Consider the following 25,149-nt stretch of genomic DNA (forward strand, 5'->3'; position numbering starts at 1 on the left):
GCCAGACATTCTGCTAACTGATGGTAATAGTAAGCAACAGATGTAGTCTTTTAAAGTAATAACAAATGTCATGCAAATATTATGCCTTGGTAATGGAGATGACCGGAGAGCCTTGCCCTTCCCCTCAGGCTCCCGACCAGGTTGGGTGGGCGAAAGGGCCTAGTTAAAACTAGCTGTGAGATTCGTTAATGAGTCAGCAGTAGCTCAAACCCCGAGACGCGGGCTTGTCACAAAGCAGCAGAGAAGTCTGATGTCAACCAGCAGCGGGCGCCACCTGAATCCGCCCTTTATTATGACGCCTGGGCCCCGCCCACTCCCTCCCTGACTCCTTCTCCTCTCGGCTCACTGTCCCGCCCCCCGCGTGTTCCTGTGAACTACCGCGAACGCTCCAAAAGCGCGTCACCATCCGCTCTAACAATGGGGGGGGTGGGGGGAGGGGGATAAGGAGGGGTGGTTCAGTCGGCCACGCCTGCGCCGTAGGGCCGAGAGGGGGGCGGGCCAGCCGGCGTTGGGAGGCGGGGAAAAGCGACGCAAGCAGCCGCGACGCCATTTGCTGCGGCTGAGCGTGGGCGCAGGCGGATCTCGGAAGAACTCGGTCGCGAGACTCTCCCGCGCACGCGAGCCGGCCTCTCTTGCCTGCTTGGTACCGCGAGGTCCCACGCGTTGCCCCGGGGGCCCCTCGGAGGAGTCGCTGCTCCCGCCGCCGCAGCCAACCGCAGGATAGGAGTCGGAAACGCCGGGAGGCTTCCGTCACCGCCATGCCCAAGAATAAAGGTAATGCTGCCTGGACCCCGGGACCACGACTCCACTCCACCCGGTCTCTCCGGCCCTGCCCCCGGCCTCCGGATTGCCCAGGCCGCAGTGACCTTCCTCTCTGCTGTGCCTGCACACGGCTGCACGATACGGACGCGGTTTGGGGCTTGGGAGAGAAGCTGGGAAGTTACTCCTGTCTTCCAGTTTGGTCACATTGGGGTGGAGCCGACGCCATTTTTGTAGGGCCTCCTGCGGGAGAATGTGGGCTTTTGCTCCCGATTCGCGCCAGACTGACCGCGGCTCTTTATGGACCTGTGGGGGAGACCTCCCTGAGGCGGCCAGGGTTTCGCAAATGAGTGCCTTTGGCTTCCTGGGCAGGGAGTTAAGCCCTGAAAGCAGTTCTTAACTTTAAAATGATAATGCCTGCTTTAGTGACCAGGTACTCCTGTATGGGTTTCTTTATGGATAGTTGTGGAGTATTGTTGAGACTACTCCCTCTCCCTTGTAAACAGTGGACGAAACCTTGATGTATATTTACTTATTTAAGGTTCATTTCTAGAGATTTACTCTTCCCCATCCCTTTACGGGGTTTAACTTTTTTTTTTTTTAACCCCCAGAACACTTGTTCCATATTTATCCAAGTTTTCTATTTTTGTCTCATATCTTGTATAAATGTGTTCGGAGTAAAGACCTTTTAATTTTTTAAGTTCCCTCCATTCTGAGGCTAAACGTCCACAAATTACTTGTCTCGAAGATAAATTTATTTGGAATTTCCAAAATGGAAGATCTAATATACCTAAAAGCAGAGGGGTCCTAAAGAAATTATCCTTTTTTTTTAGACTTAAGGGGATTTCTCTTTTAAGTATCTTTATAATTTCCCAAGGAAATTGTATCTTTATAAATATTTCTTAAGGTAATAGTGTCAATAGAAACAAGGAAACATTGTATTTCCTTCAGGAGAGGAGCATATTACACAAACCACAAGAAGTTTCCTTTGGTTATTCATCCTTGAGACCCCTTCCCTGACCCAGGCCTACTTCTGTTCTCTTTTCTGCTTCACAGCTGGCTCCAGGGATTCTATCCCCTGGGGTACTTGGTTGGGGTTCTTTGCAAGATTTGGTGCAGTTCCCTTAGGGCACTCCACTGTCCTCAGAAATCTAACTTGCAGGTCCTTTTTGCAGCATATTACTGCTAATTATTCTGGGTGAAAGAGAGTTCTAAAAAGTCAGTTTTCTTGTAACTTGTCCAATCCTTTATTTCCTTTTAGATGGTAATTGGATCACCTCAGTAAGTATCTTATTCTCACCTTTATTTCTAGTGATGAGATTTCCAATTCCCTCACTAAACTCTAAGCTCTAATGGGCAGTAATAGTATCTGTCTTAATCACATTGAATTGACACTTAGTAGATGCTCAGTAAATATTTGTTGGATTAAGTCACCTTCCTTTTGGTTGATTCTACTCTCAGATGAATAATAGGTTCCCCTTTGGTTCCCAGGGAACAGGACTTCTACATTAAATCACATCTAGTTCACTAGCCTATTTGAAGGTTATATTCCATTACATGGCAGTAAAATAGGCTAGTGATCGGGGTATGGTTAATTCTGATAAATTGGCAAGCAGTGGATCATTCTATAAATAATATTTGAAGCATACAAAAAATATAATACAATAAACACCTGGGAGTCTATTACTCTGAACTTGAAAATTAAAACACAGAATCATTTAAAGCCCTTTGTGTCCCCGTCTCCAGTCCCCTCCTCCTGTCTTCCTCTGTTTTGGGAGGTAGTCACCATTTTGAATTTGTTGTTTATCATTTCAGTACTTGTAAAACCAATCTGTTATGTTAGTGCTTTCCAAGACCCCTGAATTTTATGAGATGAGGTTTACTAATGTAGAATTAAATTCATGTTTATTTTTGTTTTTCTTCATTGGAAAAGCCAGAAGCCTTGTGAATATAATTTTGGTGATGGTTTCACAAAGATATAAATTACCACAAACTGTGTTGAATGACTTTTGCTTTGGACTGATTCTTACCAGCTTATTTCCTCTAGAATCCTCTAGATACTTTTAGCTTATTACCTCAGGAAAAAGGGTATCTTTTGGTCCACTCGAAGACTATTTGAGGTAAGGCGCTCCCACACTTTGAGGAAGTTACTACCTTTGCTTTTAAAATTGCCGCTCCTTTAGGAATGTATGGACTACTCTGGACTGATTCAAAGAATTGCCCAACTTGGGTGTATAACTCAGTAAACAAAGCCGGTAGGATCCTTGCCCTAATGGAGCTTTCACTCTGGTTTGAAGATCTGGCATGAATGGCATGGAGCAGAAGATACTTTTTCTAGGAAATCCGTTTTCACGGCCCCTAAGAATGCCTCACATACTGAACTCTAAGGACACTGGGTGGGTCAGGAAATTATAGAGGCCCACCTGACAATAGCACAGAGCATTGTGAGACTTCCCCCAAGACGGATAACATGCACTTGGTTCTAGAAGTTATGTGTCTGTCTTTGTAGTGGCCGCGTGCACATTCTTGATTCTGTTTGGGCTGTGAACCTTTTGCTGCTTCCAGGTTCTTCCCATGAGTTCTTTAATATCACTACCACTTACAGCCTTTCTCCCACGTTTTGAAAAAGGCCACCAGTGTGGTTTTAGGTTCTGGAATGGGAACAAAATGCTGGAGAGAGGTACCCCCCCCCCTTTTTTTTTTTTTTTTTACAGTTTACAAACTCTTCCAAATGTTGCATTTGGTCTTTTTTTTTTTTTTTAATTTTATTATGTTATGTTAGTCACCATACAATACATCATTAGTTTTTGATGTAGTGATCCACGATCCATTGTTTTCGTATAACACTCCATGCAGTACGTGCCCTCCTTAATACCCATCACCGGGCTAACCCATCCCCCCTCCCCCCTCCCCTCTAGAACCCTGGTTGTTTCTCAGAATCCATAGTCTCTCATGGTTCATCTCTCCGTCCAATTCCCCCCGCCCATTTTCCCTTCCTTCTCTTAATGTCCTCCATGTTATTCCTTACGTTCCACAAATAAGTGAAACCATATGATAATTGACTTTCTCTGCTTGACTTATTTCAGAGAGGTACCCTTAATGTGAGGGCCAAGAACAACAACAAAAAAGATTAGGTTTGAATCTCTTCACCCCCACACACTGAAATATGAAAAGTAAGTTAATTCTCTGAGCTTCAGTGAACTCCGTGATAAACTGGGGATAAATGACCTATTCATAGGGTGATTGTGACAAGTAAAATGGGTGACTTAATTGTATAGTGGTTAAGAGTATAGTTAACTGGGGTGGGGTCTTACTGCTCACTTCAAATCCCAGATCTCACTTCTTATGATATAGCCTTGGATAAGTCACTTAACCTTTCAAAGACGATCATCTCCTGGAAAATGAAGACAAAATACTACCTATCTCATAGGCATAGGCTTGTGAAGGGTGAGTTACTGGGACAGTGAAAAATCTACTTGGATTAAAGCATAAGATGGTGGAAGAGAAATATTAAGAGGTAGATTGGTGTGTTCGTAGGTTGAGAGATACATATATTCTTTAAGGTGATCATGTTGTCACTGACAGAAACAAGGATATTGGTTTAGGACCAGCTTTGTAAAAAATAAAAGTAGAGTTTTGAATAAAATCGAGCTTGAGAGGACAGTAACCCATTCACTGGAGCCATTAGAAATAGGGAGACCAATGCTTGGTTGAAATAGTGGGCTTAGGGCACCTGGGTGGCTCAGTTGGTTAAGCAACTGCCTTCGGCTCAGGTCATGATCCTGGAGTCCTGGGATCGAGTCCTGCATCGGGCTCCCTGCTCAGCAGGGAGTCTGCTTCTCCCCCTGACCCTCCCCACTCTCATGCTCTCTCTATCTCATTCTCTCTCTCAAATAAATAAATAAAATCTTTAAAAAAAAAAAAGAAAGAAAGAAATAGTGGGCTTAGATGTAAAATTATTAGCATAGAAGTGATAGGTGAGAAAAATTAATTTCCTTAAAGAGTGGGTTAACAGAAAGTGGGAATTTGGAATTAATGAAGCTCCAGAGGAATAGGCATAATTGGGGGGGGGGTGGCTGGTAAAAGTCAAGAATAGTGTGAGTGGCCCTTTTTTAAAAGTCAGAAAAAGAAGAGTTGGGAAATGATCATTAGTGTCATTTAAAGTGTGTAAAACAAGGGGAGGGGGAGAATTACAGTTTTTTAAGGACAGCAGTAGATAGAATTCTAGAATCCTAAATGGTAGAAGGAATGTAGGAATGTAGAGGTATTTGGATCTTCTGTTCTAACTCCTTCATTTTACATAGTCTGTAACTGAGATCCTGAGAGGTTTTTGTGAAGGCCCCTTTCATCCTTTACTTCTCCCTCCCTCTACATTTGGTCATCATTCTCTTGTTTCCATCTCAGAAATATTCCTCCTGTTTTTCTCTTCCTCTTCGTGGTTAGGCTAGGCCTGCTTCATGGTACAGTTTTTGTTGAAGTTTTGTTTTGTTTTGTTTTTTTTTTTGATAGTATATTTACCATTCAAATTTCAAAAGTATGAAAAGTGAAATCTCTTTCCTAAACATGTCCCATTGTAAACCAGTTCTCCTCACAGGCAGTCATTGTTAACTTTTTTTGTATATGCCTTTCCCAGAGGTATTTTATGTATATACAAGCAAATATGAGTATGCAGCTTGCTTGCTTTGTTTTGAAAACAAATTGTCTTCCATCCAAGTACTAACCAGGCCCGACCCTGCTCCCGCAGTCTGGATTTTGCTGATTGCATCCTATTTGCACCTTGCTTTTTATTGTTTTTTTTCCTACATCCCACTGTTTGTTTATTATTATTAACATATAATGTATTATTTGTGGGCGCCTGGGTGGCTCAGTTGGTTAAGCGACTGCCTTCGGCTCAGGTCATGATCCTGGAGTCCCTGGATCGAGTCCCGCATCGGGCTCCCTGCTCGGCGGGGAGTCTGCTTCGTCCTCTGACCCTATCCCCTCTCATGTGCTCTCTGTCTCTCTCATTCTCTCTGTCTCAAATAAATAAATAAAATCTTTAAAAAAAAAAAAATAATGTATTATTTGTTTCAGGGGTACAGGTCTGTGATTTATCAGTCTTACACAACACCCAGCACTCACCACAACACATACCCTCCCCAGTGTCCCATCACCCAGCCACCCCATCCCCCCCACCCCCCTCCACTCCAGCAACGCTGTTTGTTTCCTGAGATTAAGAGTCTCTTATGGTTTGTCTCTCTCGTCTTATTTTATTTTTTTCCTCTCTTCCCCTATGATCCTTTGCCTTGTTTCTCAAATTCCACATATCAATGAGATCATATAATTGTCTTTCTCCGATTGACTTATTTCGCTTAGCATAATACCCTCTAGTTCCATCCACGTCATTGCAAATGGCAAGATTTCATTTTTTGATGGCTGCATAATATGCCATTGTGTATATATACCACATCTTTATCCATTCATCTGTTGATGGACATCTGGGCTCTTTCATAGTTTGGCTATTGTGCACATTGCTGCTATAAACATTGGGGTGCATTTGCCCCTTCGGATCACTGTATTTTTATCTTTGGGGTAAATACCCAGTAGTGCAATTGCTGGGTCGTAGGGTAGCTGTTTTTTATTGTTTTTTTTATTGGACTTTGTTATTTATTTTTTTTTAAGATTTTATTAATTTATTTGAAGAGAGTGCACATGAGGGGGGCTGGGGGGGCCCCACGTGGGGCTGTATCCCAGGACCTGGAGATCATGAACTGAGCCCAAAGCATACTGACTGAGCCACCCAGGTGCCCATGGACTTTGTTTTTTTAGATTAGTTACATTTGTAGGGAAATGAGCAGAAACTAAAATTATATTACCCCAGCATGTTGTTAACATCTTACATGAGCCATGGATACATTATTGCTAACAAGTCCATAGGTTACATTAAGGTTCATTCTTTATGTTGTACATTGTGTGGGTTTTGACAAATGTATGATGACATGTATCCACCATTACAGTATCATACAGAATATAATTTAACTGCCCTGAAAATCCTCTGTGTTCCACATATTCATCTGCCCTCTCCTCCCCAACTCATGGCAACTACTGATTTTTTTTTACTGTGTCTATAGTTTTGCCTTTTCCAAAATGTATGGTTGGAATCATACTGTTCAGCCTTTATGGGTTCCTTCTTTCCCTTAACAGTTTGCATTTAAGGTTCTTTCACGTCTTTCGGGAACTTGATAGCTCATTTCTTTTTATTGCTCCATTGTGTCGATGAACCACAGTTTGTTTATTCACCTACTGAAGGACATCTTGGTTGTTTCCAAGTTCAGGAATTAGTGCCTTGTGTTTTTAACTTCAAATACTTTGCTCAGTGAATCTTTCCTACAGGTATAGATAAAACTGTCAAAGCAGCCAGAGTTGTTTTCCCTCCACCACAAAATCAATGTATCCTATTCCAGGAGCTATAACTTTACCCCCAGCCCCCACCCCAAGTCATCCTACTTGATTGAACTCAGACTTTTCATGGGGAGGTCTGGTAAAAGAGGGAGCTTATTTATTTAGAAATTTATGGGTAACCCGTTATATCTCCCACCCTGGCCCTTGTGGGTCACTGTAGGAGGGGTTCACTGAGAAATGTGCTCAACCAAGTGGTCATTATGGTCCAGGAACTTTGGTCATTGAATGCAGATGTTCTCAGGGATCTATATAATTTTATGTAATACCTTCTTTTGGTTTATTTGTATTTTATGTCAGAAATAACCCAAAAGGAATTTCTAAGAAGGGTAGGCAAGTGATGTGTTGGATATGATTGGAAATTTTAAATTTAATATGTTTGGGTGGCCACATTAGGTGAATTTTTAAATTTAAATGATTTTTTAAAGGCATGTTGTGAGTCATTTATTTCTTTAATACTATTGTACAGATAACGTCTTTTTCTTTCTTTAAAACCATCAGGTAAAGGAGGTAAAAATAGACGCAGAGGTAAGAATGAGAATGAATCTGAAAAAAGAGAGCTGGTGTTCAAAGAAGACGGACAAGGTAAGCATTTCTGTGAGGGTTTTTTTTTAGTAACAGTTTTCTCTTTTTTAATACGGAATTTCAATGTCTAAACATGAAAGATAGAACTATTCATAACCCTGAGCAATGACATCCTGTGCCCCTCTTTGCCCTTCTCTGTCCTCAGCCCTCCACACCTCTCTAGAGCGCCTGTAATCATTCCCTGGTATCCTGTGTGCAATGAGGATTGGAGGCATTTCTGTAAATGTCTGGATTTCATTGTTTTGTGCATGAACACTCAAGAATGAATTGTACGGTTCAGAGGGAATTAAGCCTCAAAGGCTGAGGTTGACAATTGGCATGATTTAGTAGACCTTTTTTGATAGTAAATGGTGCTTCGTAGTATTTTTATTAGACCATGGATTTTTGAGTGTTGAATTAGAGGCCTTTCCCTCACTTCTCAATGCCATTAGCATATAATTTCAGGACGTAGAATACAGTGAAACTGAACAGTTGACATTTCCAAACTAAGATGCATAACACTAGTTTCCCATATTTTTGAGCAATTTCAAACCTTTGGGAAAGTCGCAGTATTAATACAATGAATTCCCTTAAACCCTTCACGTGTGTGTGTGTGTGTGTGTGTGTGTGTGTGTGTGTGTGTGTTTCTTGAGCCATTTTAAAGCTTGCAGGTTGCAGACATGATACTTTTACCTTACCTGCTGCATTATGTTTCTTAAGGATATTCTCGTACATAATCACAATAGAATTAAATCACACTCAGATAATTTAACATAAATATATATCTAGTATATAATCTGTTTTTGAAGTTTCCAGTTATCCCAGTAATTTCCGGCATATTTTAATGAAGAACTTTTTTTGATTGTCTTTTTATAGAACTTTGGTGGATTTTGTTCATGGCCGTGTTTATATAAGCCACTAAAAATGAAGAGTGTTTTGTGGCTAAAAGACTTTTTTGTTTCTTAGCCTTAGGCTTGCCTCCATTAGCAGTTGACTTCATTATGACCACCACTTTTTTCGTATTTTTTCCTCACTTTTTTTTTTTTTTTAAGATTTTATTTATTTATTTGACAGAGAGAGACACAGTGAGAGAGGGAACACAAGCAGGGGGAGTGGGGGAAGCTGCTTTGAATTGGCCCACCATATTGCGGCTCTAGGTTCAGTATATTCTGAGCAAGTCACTTCAGCATGTTAACCCCACAATTGAGCCTTTCAAAGTTAGGTCTCAGTATACTTAAAATCAGCGGATATTCCCTTTGGGGATCAGTCTTATGTACAACTTGAGTAAGCTAAAGGTTCTGAAGCAACACCCGCCTCCGCCCCAGGTCTTCTGTCATTTAATGACAAGAGCAGAACAGACAGGCCCATGTGCAAGCTAATGCTCATCATCTCAGTTTTCCAAATGGCAGTAAAACCAGGTGGCTTCCTGGATTTCCTTTTGGAAAGATTTTGATTAAAAGTTTGGCATTTTGCCTGAGAACATCTTTCTGGCTTTACAAAAACTTTAGAATAATGACTTCTAATATAACAAAGACGTTACTGGGGCGCCTGGGTGGCTCAGTCAGTTAAGTGCCTGCCTTCAGCTCAGGTCATGATTCCAAGGTCCTGAGATCGAGCCCCACATCGGGCTCCCTGCTCACCTGGAAGCCTGCTTCTCTCTCTCCCTCTGACCCTCCCCCCCACTCATGCTTGCTCGCTCGCTCTCATGCTCATTCTGTCTCTCTCTCAAAATCTTTTTTGAAAAAATAACAAAGACGTTACTAACATTAAGCTACTTGTATTTGCCAGGTGTACCAAAAATTGTGTTGAGATTAGCCTCTAAAGGATCTGAGGGAAAGGAGATTCAAGTTTGGGAGACGTTCCAAATGTGAGAGATTGATGAGGTGTAATGTACATTTACAGACATGCTGCCTTGGTCTCCAAAAATAAAGCATACAGTTATGAAGATAGTAGTCCTTCTGCTTATTCAAAATGAATAGTTAATTAAAGCATTTCTTTCTTTTTTTTTTTTTTAAAGATTTTATTTATTTATTTGACAGAGAGAGAGAGACCGCTAGAGAGGGAACACAAGCAGGGGGAGTGGGAGAGGAAGAAGCAGGCGCCTGGCCGAGCAGGGAGCCTGATGCGGGGCTTGATCCCAGGACCCTGGGATCATGACCTGAGCCGAAGGCAGACGCCACCCAGGTGCCCCGATAATTAAAGCATTTCTGATAGCAGAGATAGCTTGTTATAGAAATGACATTATGGAGTCTAGATTATGGCTCTGCCATTAACTAGCTTAGTGTTTATTAATCCCTAGGATTTATTTTACTACACATATTTATTCCTAACCAATATACCTATGTGTTCTAGTCTGTTTTGTTTTGTTTTAGATTTATTTATTTATCTTAGGGCGGAGGGAGAGAGGGAGAGAGTCTGAAGCAGACTCTGTGCTGAGCATGGAGCCCTATGGTAGGGCTTGATCCCAGAATCCTGAGATCATGACCTGAGCCAAAACTAAGAGTTGGACTGTGCCACCCAGGCACCACTGTTCTAGTCCATTTTGTGCGGACTTTGAAGTTGATGTTATGAAAAGTTGAACACTCTTCCTGTACACTTTTGTTTTCCCTCCCCCAGAGTATGCTCAAGTAATCAAAATGTTGGGAAATGGACGATTAGAAGCGATGTGTTTTGATGGTGTAAAGAGGTTATGTCACATCAGAGGGAAATTGAGAAAAAAGGTAGGTGTGGAAATTTGTTTTACTTTAAAATTGTGAGTAAGAGGGGAAAATGGCTCTATAGTTTTTATGGGTCAAGGACCTCATTTTTGGAAGTTCCCCAAAGATTTCAGTAGAACAGTGATTTACCTATAATAAAACAGCCAACTCCTTGATGGTAGTTTTATATGGATTCTATTTCAAGACACATTTGCATCACCTATGTTTTTTCTGCTCAAGATGTTTAACCTGAATCTAATCATGAAGAAACTATCAACAAATCCAAATTGAGGGAGACCTGCAAAACAAATGGCCTGGTCTTAATACGATGTTAATGACCTTAAAGGGGGCGAGGGGGGACTATTCCAGTTGAATGGAGATGAAAGAAACCTAATGGTTAAATGGGGTAGGTGGCCCATGTTTGGATTCTGGTTTGAGGCTGGGGGCAATAGTTGTAAAGAGTGTTAAGAAAATTTGAATATGAATTACATTAAGTATTATGGTGATAATAAATTTCCTGAATGGGCTGCCTTGAAAAGGAATGATTAATTTCCTATCATAGTGGGTGTTGAGGCAGATATATTAATTGGGTAAAAGTCCCTCCAACTCTGATTTTTATATGGGTATTTTTTAATCCCGTTACCAAGTATAGGTACTTCACCCACAGTTGGGTGAATAGTATTTTATGGAAAGACTGACTCAATGTTGCTTTGATTCTTTATTTTTAAATATGACATGCAGTGACTTTCTTTCATAGGTTTGGATAAATACTTCAGACATTATATTGGTTGGTCTCCGAGACTACCAGGTAAAAATATATGTGTGTATATATATTTTTTTTTTTTCCTCATTGTTCACTTGGTTGAATTTTGTGAGCCATTAATGCTTAGAACTTCCGTCATGACTGTATTTGACTGGTTTCACCCCAGCATGCTGCTCACCACTGTGTCAACAAACATTTCATAAGGGCCAGTTACATTTTTTAGGTATTGTGCTAGGTACCCTAGGCATCGTGGTTCCCAAATGGCCATTCTGTGGAGTCTACATTTTCACTGTGGAAAAAATAACAGGCAATGTGAATTTTTCATAAAGCTAAATGGTCTTTTTTTTCCTTTTTTGATATTTAAAAAGTTCCCTTTTTTGGAATGAGTGATGTTATATAGTGGTGATTTTGTTCGTGTTCTTATTTGTTAAAATAAAAATTTAATCTTATGTTGGACCTCCCATGGCAATTTTTCTTTTTAATTTATACGTGTTGAAATCAAAATCTGGAAACTGTTACTGTAGTGGATACACCTGAATGACTCAAGCTCCCATCCCAGAAAGTGTTTATGGCTGGTAGTGAAAAAAATAAGACAGGCACACAAGTAATTACAGTACAAACCATGATAGAAGTATGTGCTCTAAATTTGAATGAGCACTTAAAGGAAAAAATGGTACTTCCCCTTCATGATCTCAACCTGGAGACTACTCATTGTGGGTCTCTGTAGTCCGTTTGGTTTCTACCTATTGGAACTCATCACCATATATTTAATCACATTGTGAGTGATGTTTCTGTTTTTATAACCTTGATCCTACTTTCATTTTTTAAGATATATATTCCAGAATAAAGAACTAAAGTCTTCATTTTAAATTAGTGGTTCTCAACCATGAGTGAATTTTTTCCTCCAGGGACCATTTGGCGGTGTCTGGAGACATTTCTGGTTGTCACAACTGGGGGAGGCAGTGTTGTTGGCATATAATGGATAGTGCCCAGGGGTGATGCCAAATATCCTACATTGCACAGGACAGTCCCTACAACAAAGAATTATCCAGCCCAAAATGTGAACAATGCAAAAAACCAGCTTTAATTAATACCATTTTGGATTGCCTGGGTGGCTCAGTTAAGCATCCGACTCTTGATTTCAGCTCAGGTCATGATCTCAGGGTCATGAGATCAAGCCCTGCATTGGGCTCCTTGCTGGGTGTGGAGCTTGCTTAAGATTCTCAGGCGCCTGGGTGGCTCAAGATGGTTAAGTGTCTGCCTTCGGCTCAGGTCATGATCCCAGGGTCCTGGGATTGAGTCCCGCATCGGGCTCTCTGCTCCTTTGGAGCCTGCTTTTCCCTCTGCCTCTCTCTGTCTCTCTCTCTGTCTCTCATGAATAAATAAATAAAATCTTTAAAAAAAAAAAGATACTCTCCTTCTGTGTCCGTCCTGCCCTGCCCCCCAACCCCCGATAAGGGTGCGCTCTCTAACAAATCAAACAAAATACCATTCTGATGTCGTTTCTTCTTTTGATCTTAAAAATAGCCCCAGAAGTAGGAAGAATAATTAGTTCTCTGTTTGACACGTAAGGAAACCAAGGTTTGAAAACATGTACCATTCTTTTTTTTTTTTTTTTTTAAAGATTTGATTTATTTATTTGACAGAGACACAGCGAGAGACGGAACACAAGCATGGGGAGTGGGAGAGGGAGAAGCAGGCTTCCCGCTGAGCAGGGAGCCTGATGCGGGGGTCTATCCCAGGACCCTGGGACCATGACCTGAGCCGAAGGCAGATGCCAAACGACTGAGCCACCCAGGGACTCCGAAAACATGTACCATTCTGACTATAAAATGACAGCCAAGACCAACTTTCTGATTCTTAAATCTCCCACAAACCACCTTCTCTACCCTTGCCACTTAAAGGGTGATCCAGGGACCAGTGGCATCACTGGCTTTTGGGAACTTGTCAGAAATGCAGGTTTTTGGGCCCCACCCCAGACCTCCTAAATTGGAATACGCATTTTAACAATTTACTTTTGAGCTTCTATAAACATTACAGTTCAAGAAGTACTGGTTTGAATCACACTGCCTTTGCATCACTGATCCTCTTTGTAGCCATTAGGACCTGCTTTTAGGTCCAAAGAACTTTTTGAAGTTGAAACAATCAACTTCAACACTTTTTCTTCCTTAACTGAGTTGGATTCTTTTCAAATGGGAAAGTGAACATTCTATGGCAGTAATTTTCAGTGGGACATTTGCCTCAGAAACACTTAAAAGAGCTTTTAAAAATACAGATTCATGAGTTTCACTCCATCTCTACTAATCTATCTTCAGGAAATATAAAGGCTCCACTGGAGATTCCAGTCAGTTCATATTCTAAGAACCACTGATTAATGGAAAGGTATATTAATTTCCTTAGGGGATTACACAGTCTCAATTTTTTAGACTGTTTAATCATCCTGTAAATTATGGTCCCAGGGAATTTTTGTATTTCCAAAGACTTGTAGGGTGCCTGGGTGGCTCAGTTGTTAAGCGTCTGCCTTGGGCTCAGGTCATGATCCCAGGGTCCTGGGATCGAGCCCCACATCGGGCTCCCTGCTCGGCAAGAAGCCTGCTTCTCCCTTCCACTCCCCCTGCTTGTGTTCCCTCTCTCACTGTGTCTCTCTCTGTCAAATAAATAAAAATCTTTAAAAAAAAAAAAAAAAAAAAGACTTCTAATCAAAGGATAGTAGTAAATAACTTGAAAAGATTGGGTTTGTACAGTTCTGCTCTTTTTATTTTTTTTTATTTTTTTTAAAGATTTTATTTATTTATTTGAGAGAGCGAGAATGAGAGAGAGTACATGAGAGGGGGGAGGGTCAGAGGGAGAAGCAGGCTCCTCGCCGAGCAGGGAGCCCGATGCGGGACTCGATCCCGGGACTCCAGGATCACGACCTGAGCCGAAGGCAGTCGCTTAACCAACTGAGCCACCCAGGCGCCCCACAGTTCTGCTCTTTTTAAAGTGAGATCTGTAAATATCTTCCTTAAGCTTGTTGATCGTCATTCATTTATGCATGTAAGCAGCTTCATACTATATAATCCTGAGGATGTTTTTTAGAGGATAGGAGAAAACTTTATTTTTTAAAAGTTTTGTTTGTTTTGATACTTTTTTTTTTTTTAAGCTTTTATTTGAGAGTGAGCACAAGCAGGGTGAGAGGCAGAAGGGGAGGGAGAGGAACAAGCAGACTCCCTGCTGAGCAGGGAGCCTGATGCAGGGGCCCCATCCCAGGACCCCGAGATCATGACCCAAGCTGAAGTCAGATGCTTAACCAACTGAGCCACCCAGGTGCCCATAATACTTATTTTTTTAACTTTAATTCTGGTATAATTAACAATATAGTCATTCAACATTATGGAAATTATAGTGTATATGGAACGTCACCCAGTGCTCATGACAACAAGTGCACTGGATAGGAGAAAACTTTAAAATGTGAAAAGAGATTGTAATGACAGTTTTTAATTTATCCAGTTTGAAAATAATTTGGGAAAATAATAATATTTTGGCATAATTGGTTCTAAAAGTTAATTGTCTTTTTCAGGATAATAAAGCCGATGTAATTTTAAAATACAATGCAGATGAAGCTAGGAGTCTGAAGGCATATGGCGAGCTTCCAGAGCATGGTAATAATGTCTGAGTTATTTTATTGACCTGTCATACGGTGTTAGTACTTGGTGTTACTTAGGTGAAGGAATTTTGGTAGAATTTTGCATATTTACTTTTGTGCTTACATGGTTCATTTTAAGTATGCCTGCTTATACTTCATAATACTGGATACCTTAAGAAAAAAGTAACTGGGATTCTGTCCTTAATAAATACACTTTCTGGTGTGGAGTTACACTTTATAAACTCTGAACTTCTGCCTAATACCAATCAGGAATACTTTTATTACAGTATTTATTTCACAGTAACTTTCTCAAGAGATTGTCATTGTTCATCTACTTTAAATGTAAAGCAAGGATAGTAGTTACTGTTGTTGATTTTTATAAAGTTTTCAGTTCTTATCCTAGTATCATAAGATCCCATAGGATTTTTTAAAACCAACATTCTTTGTTTCTGTTACCAATACAAAAGTTATGCATTCTTTTTTTTTTTTTTAAGATTTTATTCATTTCAGAGAGGGAGGGCAAGAGAGAGAGCAAGCAAGCATGAGTGGGGAGAGGAGGGGGAGAGGGAGAAGCAGACTCCCTGCTGAGCAGAGAGCCCGATAATGGGGATCCATCCCAGGAGTCTGGGATCATGACCTGAGCCAAAGGCAGACGCTTAACTGACTGAGCCACCTAGGCACCCCAAAAGTTATGCATTGTTATGCGGAAAGCTTAAATAAAACAAAAATAAGTCCTTCATAACCTCACCAAAGGGGAAATGTCCTTTACATACTACTTTGTAAGCCTACCTTTTTCATTTGATGTTTTTGTTTTGTAGTGTTTTTTGTTTGTTTTGGCTCTCTTGCATATTATTATGAAAACAATACTTAAGCATGAAAATCCTACTGAAATTATTTCCGTGACATTTTCAATCTAGGAAATGCTAGTATTTTGGGGAATAGGACCAGCACCTCCCAGTTCATTTTCATTGCTTAGGGGTAATCATGATTTGACTAAAGTTTCTGATTGATGAGTGTCTAGTGATTGGTAAGCTGTTAGCATGTGCTCTAACCATTTTTTTGGGCATAGCTGGAAGTTGTAATAGTTTCAGAATTTGTGTAACTGGAGCCTGCATTACTAAAAATATCTTTGTGAAATAAATAGTTGGGACTACATTAACCTAAAAAGCTTTTGCACAGTGAAAGAAACCAACAAAACAAAGTGGCAACCTATTGAATAGGAGAAGATACTTGCAAATGATGTATCTAATAAATGGTTTATGTCCAAAATATGTAAAGAACTCCTACAACTTGGGGCACCTGGGTGGCTCAGTTGATTAAGCATCTGCCTTAGGCTCAGGTCATTATCCCAGGGTCCTGGGATCGAACCCCACATCGGGCTCCCTGCTCAGCAGGGGAGTCTGCCTCTCCCTCTGCCCCTCCCCCTGCTCGTGCGTGCGCGCGCTCTCTCAAAAAAATTAATCTTGATTTTTTATTTTTTAAAAGATTTTATTTGAGAGCAAAAGTGAGAGATCACAGAGGGGAGATCACTGACTGAGCCACCCAGATGCCCCAAATAAAATCTTCAAAAAAAAAAAAAAACCTCCTACAACTGAATGCCTAAAAATCCTCCCAAATAATCCAATTAAAAATGGGCAGAGGACCTGAATAGACATTTTACACAGAAGACGTAGAAAGGCCAGTAGGCCTGTGAAAAGAGCTTAGCATCACTAATCATCAGGGAAATGCAAATCAAAACCATCCCCTCACCCCAGTCAGAATATCTAGTATCAAAAAGACAAGAAATAACAAGTGTTGGTGAAAATGGGGAGAAAAAGGAACCCTCGTGCGCCGTTGGTGGGAATGAAAACTGGTGCAGCTACTGTGGAAAACAGTATAGAGGTTCCTCAAAAAGTTAAAAATACCATTCAATTCAGAGATTCCACTACTGGATATTTACCCACAGAAAACGAAAGCACTTATGTGGAAAAATGTATGTACCCTTGTGTTTATTGCAGCATTTTTTACAATAGCCAAGATACGGAAGCAACTCAAGTGTCCACTGATAGATAAATGGATAAAGAACATATGATTGACACACACATACACTGGAGTATTAGACATAAAAGCAAATGAAATCTTGCCATTTGTAATAACATGGTTGGACCTTGAGGGTATTATGCCAGGTGAAATAAATCAGAGAGACAAATACCATATGATTGCAGTTAGACATGTGGAATCTAAAAAAACAAAAAAAATGAACAAACAACAAGAGAGAAATAGACTCATAAATATAGAGAAGATAAACCAGTGGTTGCTGGGGGGGTTGGGGGGGGGTAGGTGAAATAGGTGAAGGGGATTAAGAGTTAAAAACTCCCAGTTCTAAAATAAGTCCATGGGGATGAAAAGTGCAGCATGGGGAATATAGTCAATAATATTGTAATAACTTTGGTGACAGATGGTAACTATGCTTATTCTGGTGAACATATTGTAGTGTATATAATTGTCAAATCAACTATGTTGTGCGCTTGAAATTAATATATATGTCAACTATACTTGAATTGGTATGTTTGACTCAAGTCTTTCTATACTTCAACATTTAATATCAGACCACTTTTAGTGCACAGTTATTCATTTTAATATCATCTTGGTTATATGAGTGTGTTTGTTACTGTTTCTTTAGCTAAAATCAATGAAACTGATACATTTGGTCCTGGAGATGATGATGAAATTCAGTTTGATGACATTGGTGATGATGATGAAGACATCGATGATGTGAGTAGATGCATCTTCCATTTTCCAACTTTTGTTTCTGATTTATCCACAGAGAAACCAGCCTTTTCTCCTATCTTCCTTTAAACTAAAAATGTTGAGTACTTAAATTAGGGTATATTTCAAGACTTGTCCATGAATTAAAATACTCAGTATAATATAGAAGACAACTAGCCAAACTGTTAAACTTTGAAAATTCTTAAAATCTTTCCAACATTTCGGGCGCCTGGGTGGCTCAGTCGTTAAGCATCTGCCTTCGGCTCGGGTCATGATCCCAGAGTCCTGGAATCGAGTCCCACATCAGGCTCCCTGTTTGGCAGGAAGTCTGCTTCTCCCTCTCTCACTCCCCCTGCTTGTGTTCCTGCTCTCGCTATCTCTCTCTCTGTCAAATAAATAAATAAAATCTTAAAAAAAAAATATTTTCAACATTTCTTCCAGAAAAGATGAGTATTTGCTTTGGCGATATGAATGCTAGGCATTAGAATCATAACTTGTTTAAAAGCATCTAAAGAGATAGCTCTTTCTGAATTTAGCAGACAGTTGTAAGAAATAGAAGATCTTCTCAAAGAAACGTGCCTTAATTGAAATACTAGTATGTTAAGAGAAGAATCTTGTTTGAACAGCTTGATATGAAGCATTGGAATTACAACATTTTTTTAGAAGATTTTATTTAGTTGTTTTAGAGAGAGCACGTGGGAGGTGGGCAGAGGGAGAGAGAGAATCCCGAGCAGACTCTGCCCTGATCATGGAGCCCAACGCAGGGCTCTGTCCCACAACCCTGAGATCATGACCTGAGCCAAAACCAAGAGTCAAACGCTTGACCAGCTGAGCCACCCACACACCCCAAAAGGTCTCAAATTTAACAAGGCTTTTAACATATGTTATAATTCCAGGGGCGCCTCTCTCCCTTTCCCTCTGCCCCTCCCCCACATGTGTGATCTCTCTTTCTAAAATAAATAATCTTTAAAAGTTGAGACCTTCTGCCAATTACTTATGCCAATCTGTTGGATATGCACTGTTGCCAGACTCTTGGTTTGGAGTTGGTGTGTTTTAGGAAAATGTATTATTTTTCTGAAAGGTAAAGCAGTGATGCTCACACGAACAAATGCCCTTTTGCTGTTAACAGTATTTAAATGAAATTCATACTTAGTTTCTGGCAATATAAATAATTGTAGTAGTAGTATAAGTTATTCTTAATTCCAGTGTGGGCTCTTTTTCAACTCTTTAAAATAAAAATGTCGTTGAGAACCCACCGGTGTATATAAATCTAAAAATAATTATGCTAATGTTTGGTTTGATTCGAAGATGAAATTTTAGTGTACCTGGGGCAGTATTTCCTAAGACTGTGCAACACAATTACCAGAGCCTTTCAAAAATACTAAGGCTGATCTTCAGGAAGTCTGAGTTAGGCATCAGAAGTGATACCCACTACCAGGATTCTATAATTAATATTTTTATACCTGATTTATCATATATCTTAACTATATCTTTATTCATCCATCAATCCATCTTATATTTTGATGCATCTTCAGACCATTTAGAATACTCAGGGTGAATTAAGGATTTGAGTATATATCCTCCATGTGTATATGCGTTTATGAATTTTTACATAAATACATCATTCTTTTTTTAATGTACCCCCCTTTAGAGACCCTGAGCCACAGAATTCTTGTGACTGAATTGTTAATGATACTTTGACAGTAGATTTATTGATTATATTCTGTGACCAGAACCTGACATGGAATTGTGTTGTAAATTAAGGGGCAATCCACACATTTTTAGAGCTGGGGTAGAAGGTCTCTTTTGGAAATTAAGAACCTAATCAGAGAACACTTTTGAATATGAATTTGAATTTGAATACACTGAGCTGTATTCATTTAGGAAAATGTATTACATTTTCCTAATTGAGGATCTAGACAGGGTTAAGATTTTCTAAGAAAAAAACTTCTGAATCTGTGCCAGTGATGCCTTGGAACTGGACCCAGTAAGCTGGCAGGGAAAGAGATGGTAAAAGATGGTGGCTACTAAAGGAATTTGAGTTATCTTGAACGTTTTGCGAGGGTTGCCTTGTTAGCACCTGAGAACCCTACTTTTCCAAGACATTTCTCCAGATGGTTCATAGGTACGCTAGCCTTTTTTCCTGTACCCAGGTTGAGAGGAGAATTTGGTTACTGTCAGACTTGCCCCTTTCTCAGATAATACTGCTGTGTCTGCTCCCACCCCAGAATAAAAAATCTTTCATCACTAACACAAAAGGGAGGAGACACTAAACTTTATTAAGAATATTTTGCATAGGGCGCCTGGGTGGCTCAGTTGGTTAAGCGACTGCCTTCGGCTCAGGTCATGATCCTGGAGTCCCTGGATCAAGTCCCGCATCGGGCTCCCTGCTCGGCAGGGAGTCTGCTTCTCCCTCTGACCCTCCCCCCTCTCATGTGCTCTCTCTCTCTCAAATAAATAAATAAAATCTTTAAAAAAAACAAAAGAATATTTTGCATAGCATGACATGGTTGTAAAGATTTACTGGCAACAAACTGTAATTGAGAAAAACCCTGTGTGTAGAATTTCCTCTTCAAAGATAGCTTTAGGGTGTGCAAGCCTCCCTTATGTGGTAGACTGCTGGAATATAAGAATTCTTTCATTTGATCTGATGTTCTTTTCCCTTCCAGATCTAAATTGAATTCAACATTTTACATTCCAATTTCTCTGAGGATTGTTCCAACAATTTGGATTTTGGCTGTGACCTGTTAAAGAAGATTAAAATTTCATTAGCATGAGTGCAATTTGCTAAAGCAGACTGATTTGTTTTTAAGGTATTTCTTTAAAAACTGGTAATGCTGAATTCTCTTAAGTGAAAAGTTAAACCCCCTTTGTTCTTTTGATGTATTGGAGCTTATGGGTAAAAGACCACATCTACTATTTTTAAAAAGAGGGGAGAAATGCATTACTGCCTTTCCTACTTTGACCCCTTCCCGTGAGTAAATGAATGTTCTGAATTAACCATTTGCCCTACACTCATTATGGATTATGATTAAGCCCTAACTTTGACTAGCCTGTTGACTGTATATTCCAGTTACTTTGATGTTCCCTTGAGATTTTGATACAGTTTAAAGGAGGCAGAACTCTGCATTTGAAGTAAAAATGATTAGGTCTGTTTTTCATATTTAAGTAGCATGTGGCTATTTTTGTACTAATTTTGATATCATGTACATTCTTTTCATGATCTTGTTTTGCCACTGTAAATGTATCAGCAAAAAAGCATTTCCAAAATGCAGGTTTTAGAACCTGGGTTTTAATAGCAATTTTTAATTTGTAAGGTTAGTAGTTACAGGAATTGAACAGTAGGCGGCACCCAGTCATCTTAACATTGAAACGTTGCTATATATAGTTGGCAGTTTTTTTCCTTACTATGCATAGGAAATTTCCCAAACAAGAAAAGATTGTTTTGATCATATGCATGTATGTAGAATATTTTTAAAGAACAAAAATATTGTTAAAGTGTCATTTTATTTCAGAAGTCATATACCTATAAGCTACAATTTTGAGTGCTTTATAAACACCTGAATTATGTATAAATGAAAATTTAATTTCCTAACAACTGTACAAATTAAGCCTTTTTCAAACTATCCCTAAGCTGGGAAAAGAGGAGGGGAATAACCATTTACTGAAAAGATGGTTTCTCATTTTAAATGGGAGAGCTACAGCTGAGAAATATAATAAAGACAATGTCATCTGCAGAGTATATTATACCCTTACTTGGTGTTTAGGATGTATTTTATTGTGTGTAAAGATTTGTTTTGCTTGTATTTTATTGGGAATTTGGATTTTCCCTTACTTAGTTTTGTTTTCAATTCTACAAAGATGAAATTAATGGCTGGGCTATTTAGACCTCACTAGCCACATTGAAACCTTATGCAACTTTAAAAGAAGAGGTCCATCATTAAGGTAATGAAGCTTCTACTCTACCGGTCTCCAGAGGTGTTTTCAATGATGAAAAGTACTACAAAGGGAAATAATTACCTTCATGTGGCTTCAAAAAATAAGCAAATCTTCTCTAATCTCATGCTTATTCCTAAGTGTGCAAACTCTGGAATCAGAATCTGAGGTACTATAAAACATTATTAAGTCAAAGAATAGAAATGAGTAGACATTTGGAATTCATGTTTCTTATTCTCTGGAGTTCTGAACACTTAACCTAGAGGGAATGCATCCGAGACCATGAGCTGGTTTTTTTAAGACTTGTAAGAAACTAGCCTTGAAGAATCGACTTAGTGATTATCTTCATCAAAATCTAAACTTAAGATATTTAGGCTTCTGTACAAAAAGTGTTTTGCTAAATTTGTGGTGTAGATATAGATTCTTTTTCCGTGTTGTTTTACCAAGAATGTTGTAACTCTGCATCTGTGTGTGGTACAGTTCATGGTAGGGATGGTACAGCTCACACATTAGCTTTTCTACTTACCTCCTCTAACAAATATGGTTCGTCTAAAGATTCTTAAATTACAACTATGGTCCCCATTCATGTGTGTGTTAGTGATATTTTTTTTTCCTTGCCTACCTAGTAAAAGCTCAATCTAGTGCCATTGCATCCTGGAAAATCTCAAATCATAATGATTATAAAATGGTAAAGTTCTAGGTCATACGCAACACTACTTGGAGGGATTGTTTTATTAAATTTAATGCGAAATTTGTATAGTTTTATTGATTATATTTCAAATGAGAAATGGAAGTAGTCCTTGGTGTTTTTTGTTTTGTTTTTTTTGGTGTGTGTATGTGTGGTGTTTTGTTGAATTTCTTTGGTTGGTTGGTTTTTGGTTTGTATGGTATTTTTTTGGTTTTTGTTTATTTTTTTGGTTTTGGGGTTTTTTTTGGTTATACTCTTTGATTCCCATAACAGCTATAAGGTATGCCCTGAAAGAAAATAAAATGTTTGAAATCCAAAATAATGGTTCTTCCTGCTAAGCGGGTATAATAATTATTACTAATGAATTTGATGGGCTTGCATTTTTCATGCAGTATTGATTCTACTACCAGTTAGAGTATAAATAAATTGTATTACTAAGGTGGCTCAACAACCAAACCAAGCATTTGTGTGAAAAAAGACTTGCCAAGATTTAATTGCTTGACTGTTGACTCTTTTTTGAACATGCAGCCTCTTAAGAGATCCTCTTAAGGATCCTGTAAACTATGCATGATGAAAATTCGTGTATTTTATTAAGGAATGGCCATTGGTTTACTCACCACATCTACAGAATCATGGCTGTGAATATAGTTGGTTACAAAACTCCTTGTGACTTGTAGTTTAACTTAATCTCATCTATCTTGTGTAAATATTAAATTATAGGATGGTGAATAACATCTTTAGTAGATATAAACTGCTGTGAGTACTGACTTCAGAACAACAGAGTAATCAAGTAGGTAAAAGCATGTTTGAAATAAAAATACCTAGCTGGATTTATACTTGATTTGATTTGTTTACAGATTTTAAAGTATCCAGTATTAACTGTAGCTTGACAGTTAAAGTATCAGAATGAAAGTGAGGTTCTTTATGTTACCTGTTCTAACAATTAAGATTCATGTTGGTAGGAGATGTTTAGATCTTTGTCCTGCTTAGCAAGAGGAAGTTTCATTTATACTGTTTGGACTCCCATGAACTTGTACACACTACTTTTGTGTTTTTGATTTACCTTGAACTATCATTCTTTTTATCCTTGCTTATTTCTTCCTACTCAGAACAAAATCTTAAGTCTTACTACAGCTGCATTGAGACACTTCTCAGGTACAGAGTGAACCAAGGGATTTGGAGAGTATTGGAGTGGATCCTCTTCCCCCCAGCTGCTGGGAACTTAGGAGGCAGTATGATAGAGAGTGAAGGGAGCATGGGTCCTGGGGTCAGGAGGCCTGTGCCCCAACCCCCACTCTGCCCTTAACCTCCAGGTGACCATGGGCACCTTCTCTCACTTGTGTGAGTTTCAGGCTCCTTACCTGTAAGAATGGGGGTGATGAGAATAGTACCTGCAGAATTGGTGGGAGGATTGATTATGTCTCCATAGGTGTATTGCACCTAGAGTGGTGTCTGCCGCTTTCCACTTGGTATCCAGGACTGTGTAAGATCAAATATGCACATCTTTTATATTCTCTATTTACTATTTCTTTCACTTGCAGTCTTTGGTTCCTATAATAAAAGAAACTAGTAGAATATATATATTCATATATTCATGTTGACAATATATAAAATAATGTTACCACCCTCATTTAATTCAGCATAAGACTAACAAGTCTCTAAATTGCTTGAAGATGGATGTTTTGCAAAATACCAACTATATTTCTTTAGAGAAAGTTTATAGTTATTAATATTGATAGCTCTGGTCATATTTCATTCTTAAGTCTAATGAGTTCTTTTACTATATAGATTCATGACAGCTAATTAGTATTGACTGATTTGAAGATTTGGACTTATGTAAAAAAGTCCCATCATTTGGACTTATGTAAAAAAAAAATGGATGCAAACTATTACAATTAGAAAATAAAATATGAAATAACTTTTAACCGTATGCAGTTGATTCTTTTTGCGCTGTTTGACTTTTTTTTTTAACTATTTAAACTTCATGATTCTTTTCTGAAAACCAATTGTGATTGAGGGAAAATATATACTTTGTGTTTTATTTTTGTGTTTTTGGTTGTTTGATTTGAATGAATACATTCAGACTCCAAATATGGGGTTGCATTTTGTGGGTGAGTGAGTTTGTTACAAACCTGTGCAGAAGACGTTTCCTAATGGTAGATCGGTTTTCCATAATGACCTCAAATTGCCCAAATCACATTCAACGGACCTTATTTTGTGCTCTGCAGAAACCCGTGGATGAAGCAGATATCCTCTGGTCAACTTGCTTACCTTTTTTTTTTTCCCCAACCTGCTCACTTTTTAAAAAACATCTTTTCAGGACGCCTGGGTGGCTCAGTTAAGTGTCTGCCTTCAGCTCAGGTCATGATCCTGGGGTCCTGGGATCGAGGCCCGCATGGGGCTCCCTGCTCAGCAGGGAGCCTGCTTCTCCCTCTCCCCTTGCTCCTCCTCCTGTTCATGCTCTCTCTGTCAAATAAATAAATAAAAACGTCTTTTCTGTTTGAATCTGGGCTTTGTTCAGTTCACAACTTAATAATGAGCAGATCAAAAAGTAGGGACAAAATCTGACTTAAGTCCCCTATACCTGATACTCCGTTGCTGATTTGTTCCGCTGGAGTATTAGGTATAGAATTAGTTGGATTTTTGCAAATTTAATAAAAACAATGCATATTTATGATTTTAAATACCTTAGAAATCTAAGAATATTTGGAATTTTGTTAAGAAAGGTTATCTATCAGAAGCAAATACAGAAACAATCTTAAAAAGCCCAGTTTTACAGGGCGCCTGGGTGGCACAGTTGGTTAAATGTCCGAATCTTGGTATTGGCTCAGGTCATGATCTCAGGGCCATTAGGTCGAGCCCCGCATTGGGCTCCGAAGTCAGTGAGGAGTCTGCTTCAGATTCTCTCTCTCTCTGCCCCTCCCACTCATGC

General features: G+C 39.2%; 1 protein-coding gene across 1 annotated transcript; it reads left to right on the forward strand.

Moving 5' to 3' along the window:
- The first annotated feature begins 495 nt into the window (after window positions 1–495).
- On the forward strand, window positions 496–22,327 carry EIF1AX (eukaryotic translation initiation factor 1A X-linked). Its single transcript, XM_021682183.2, has 7 exons — window positions 496–774; window positions 7,699–7,782; window positions 10,378–10,481; window positions 11,215–11,265; window positions 14,780–14,861; window positions 17,508–17,599; window positions 20,263–22,327. The coding sequence occupies exons 1-7, from the start codon at window positions 759–761 to the stop codon at window positions 20,266–20,268; spliced, it is 435 nt and encodes a 144-aa protein (XP_021537858.1). The 5' UTR covers window positions 496–758; the 3' UTR covers window positions 20,269–22,327.
- Window positions 22,328–25,149: the final 2,822 nt, after the last annotated feature.

This window comes from Neomonachus schauinslandi, chromosome X (genome assembly GCF_002201575.2).
Source record: "Neomonachus schauinslandi chromosome X, ASM220157v2, whole genome shotgun sequence".
Classification (NCBI taxonomy): domain Eukaryota; kingdom Metazoa; phylum Chordata; class Mammalia; order Carnivora; family Phocidae; genus Neomonachus; species Neomonachus schauinslandi.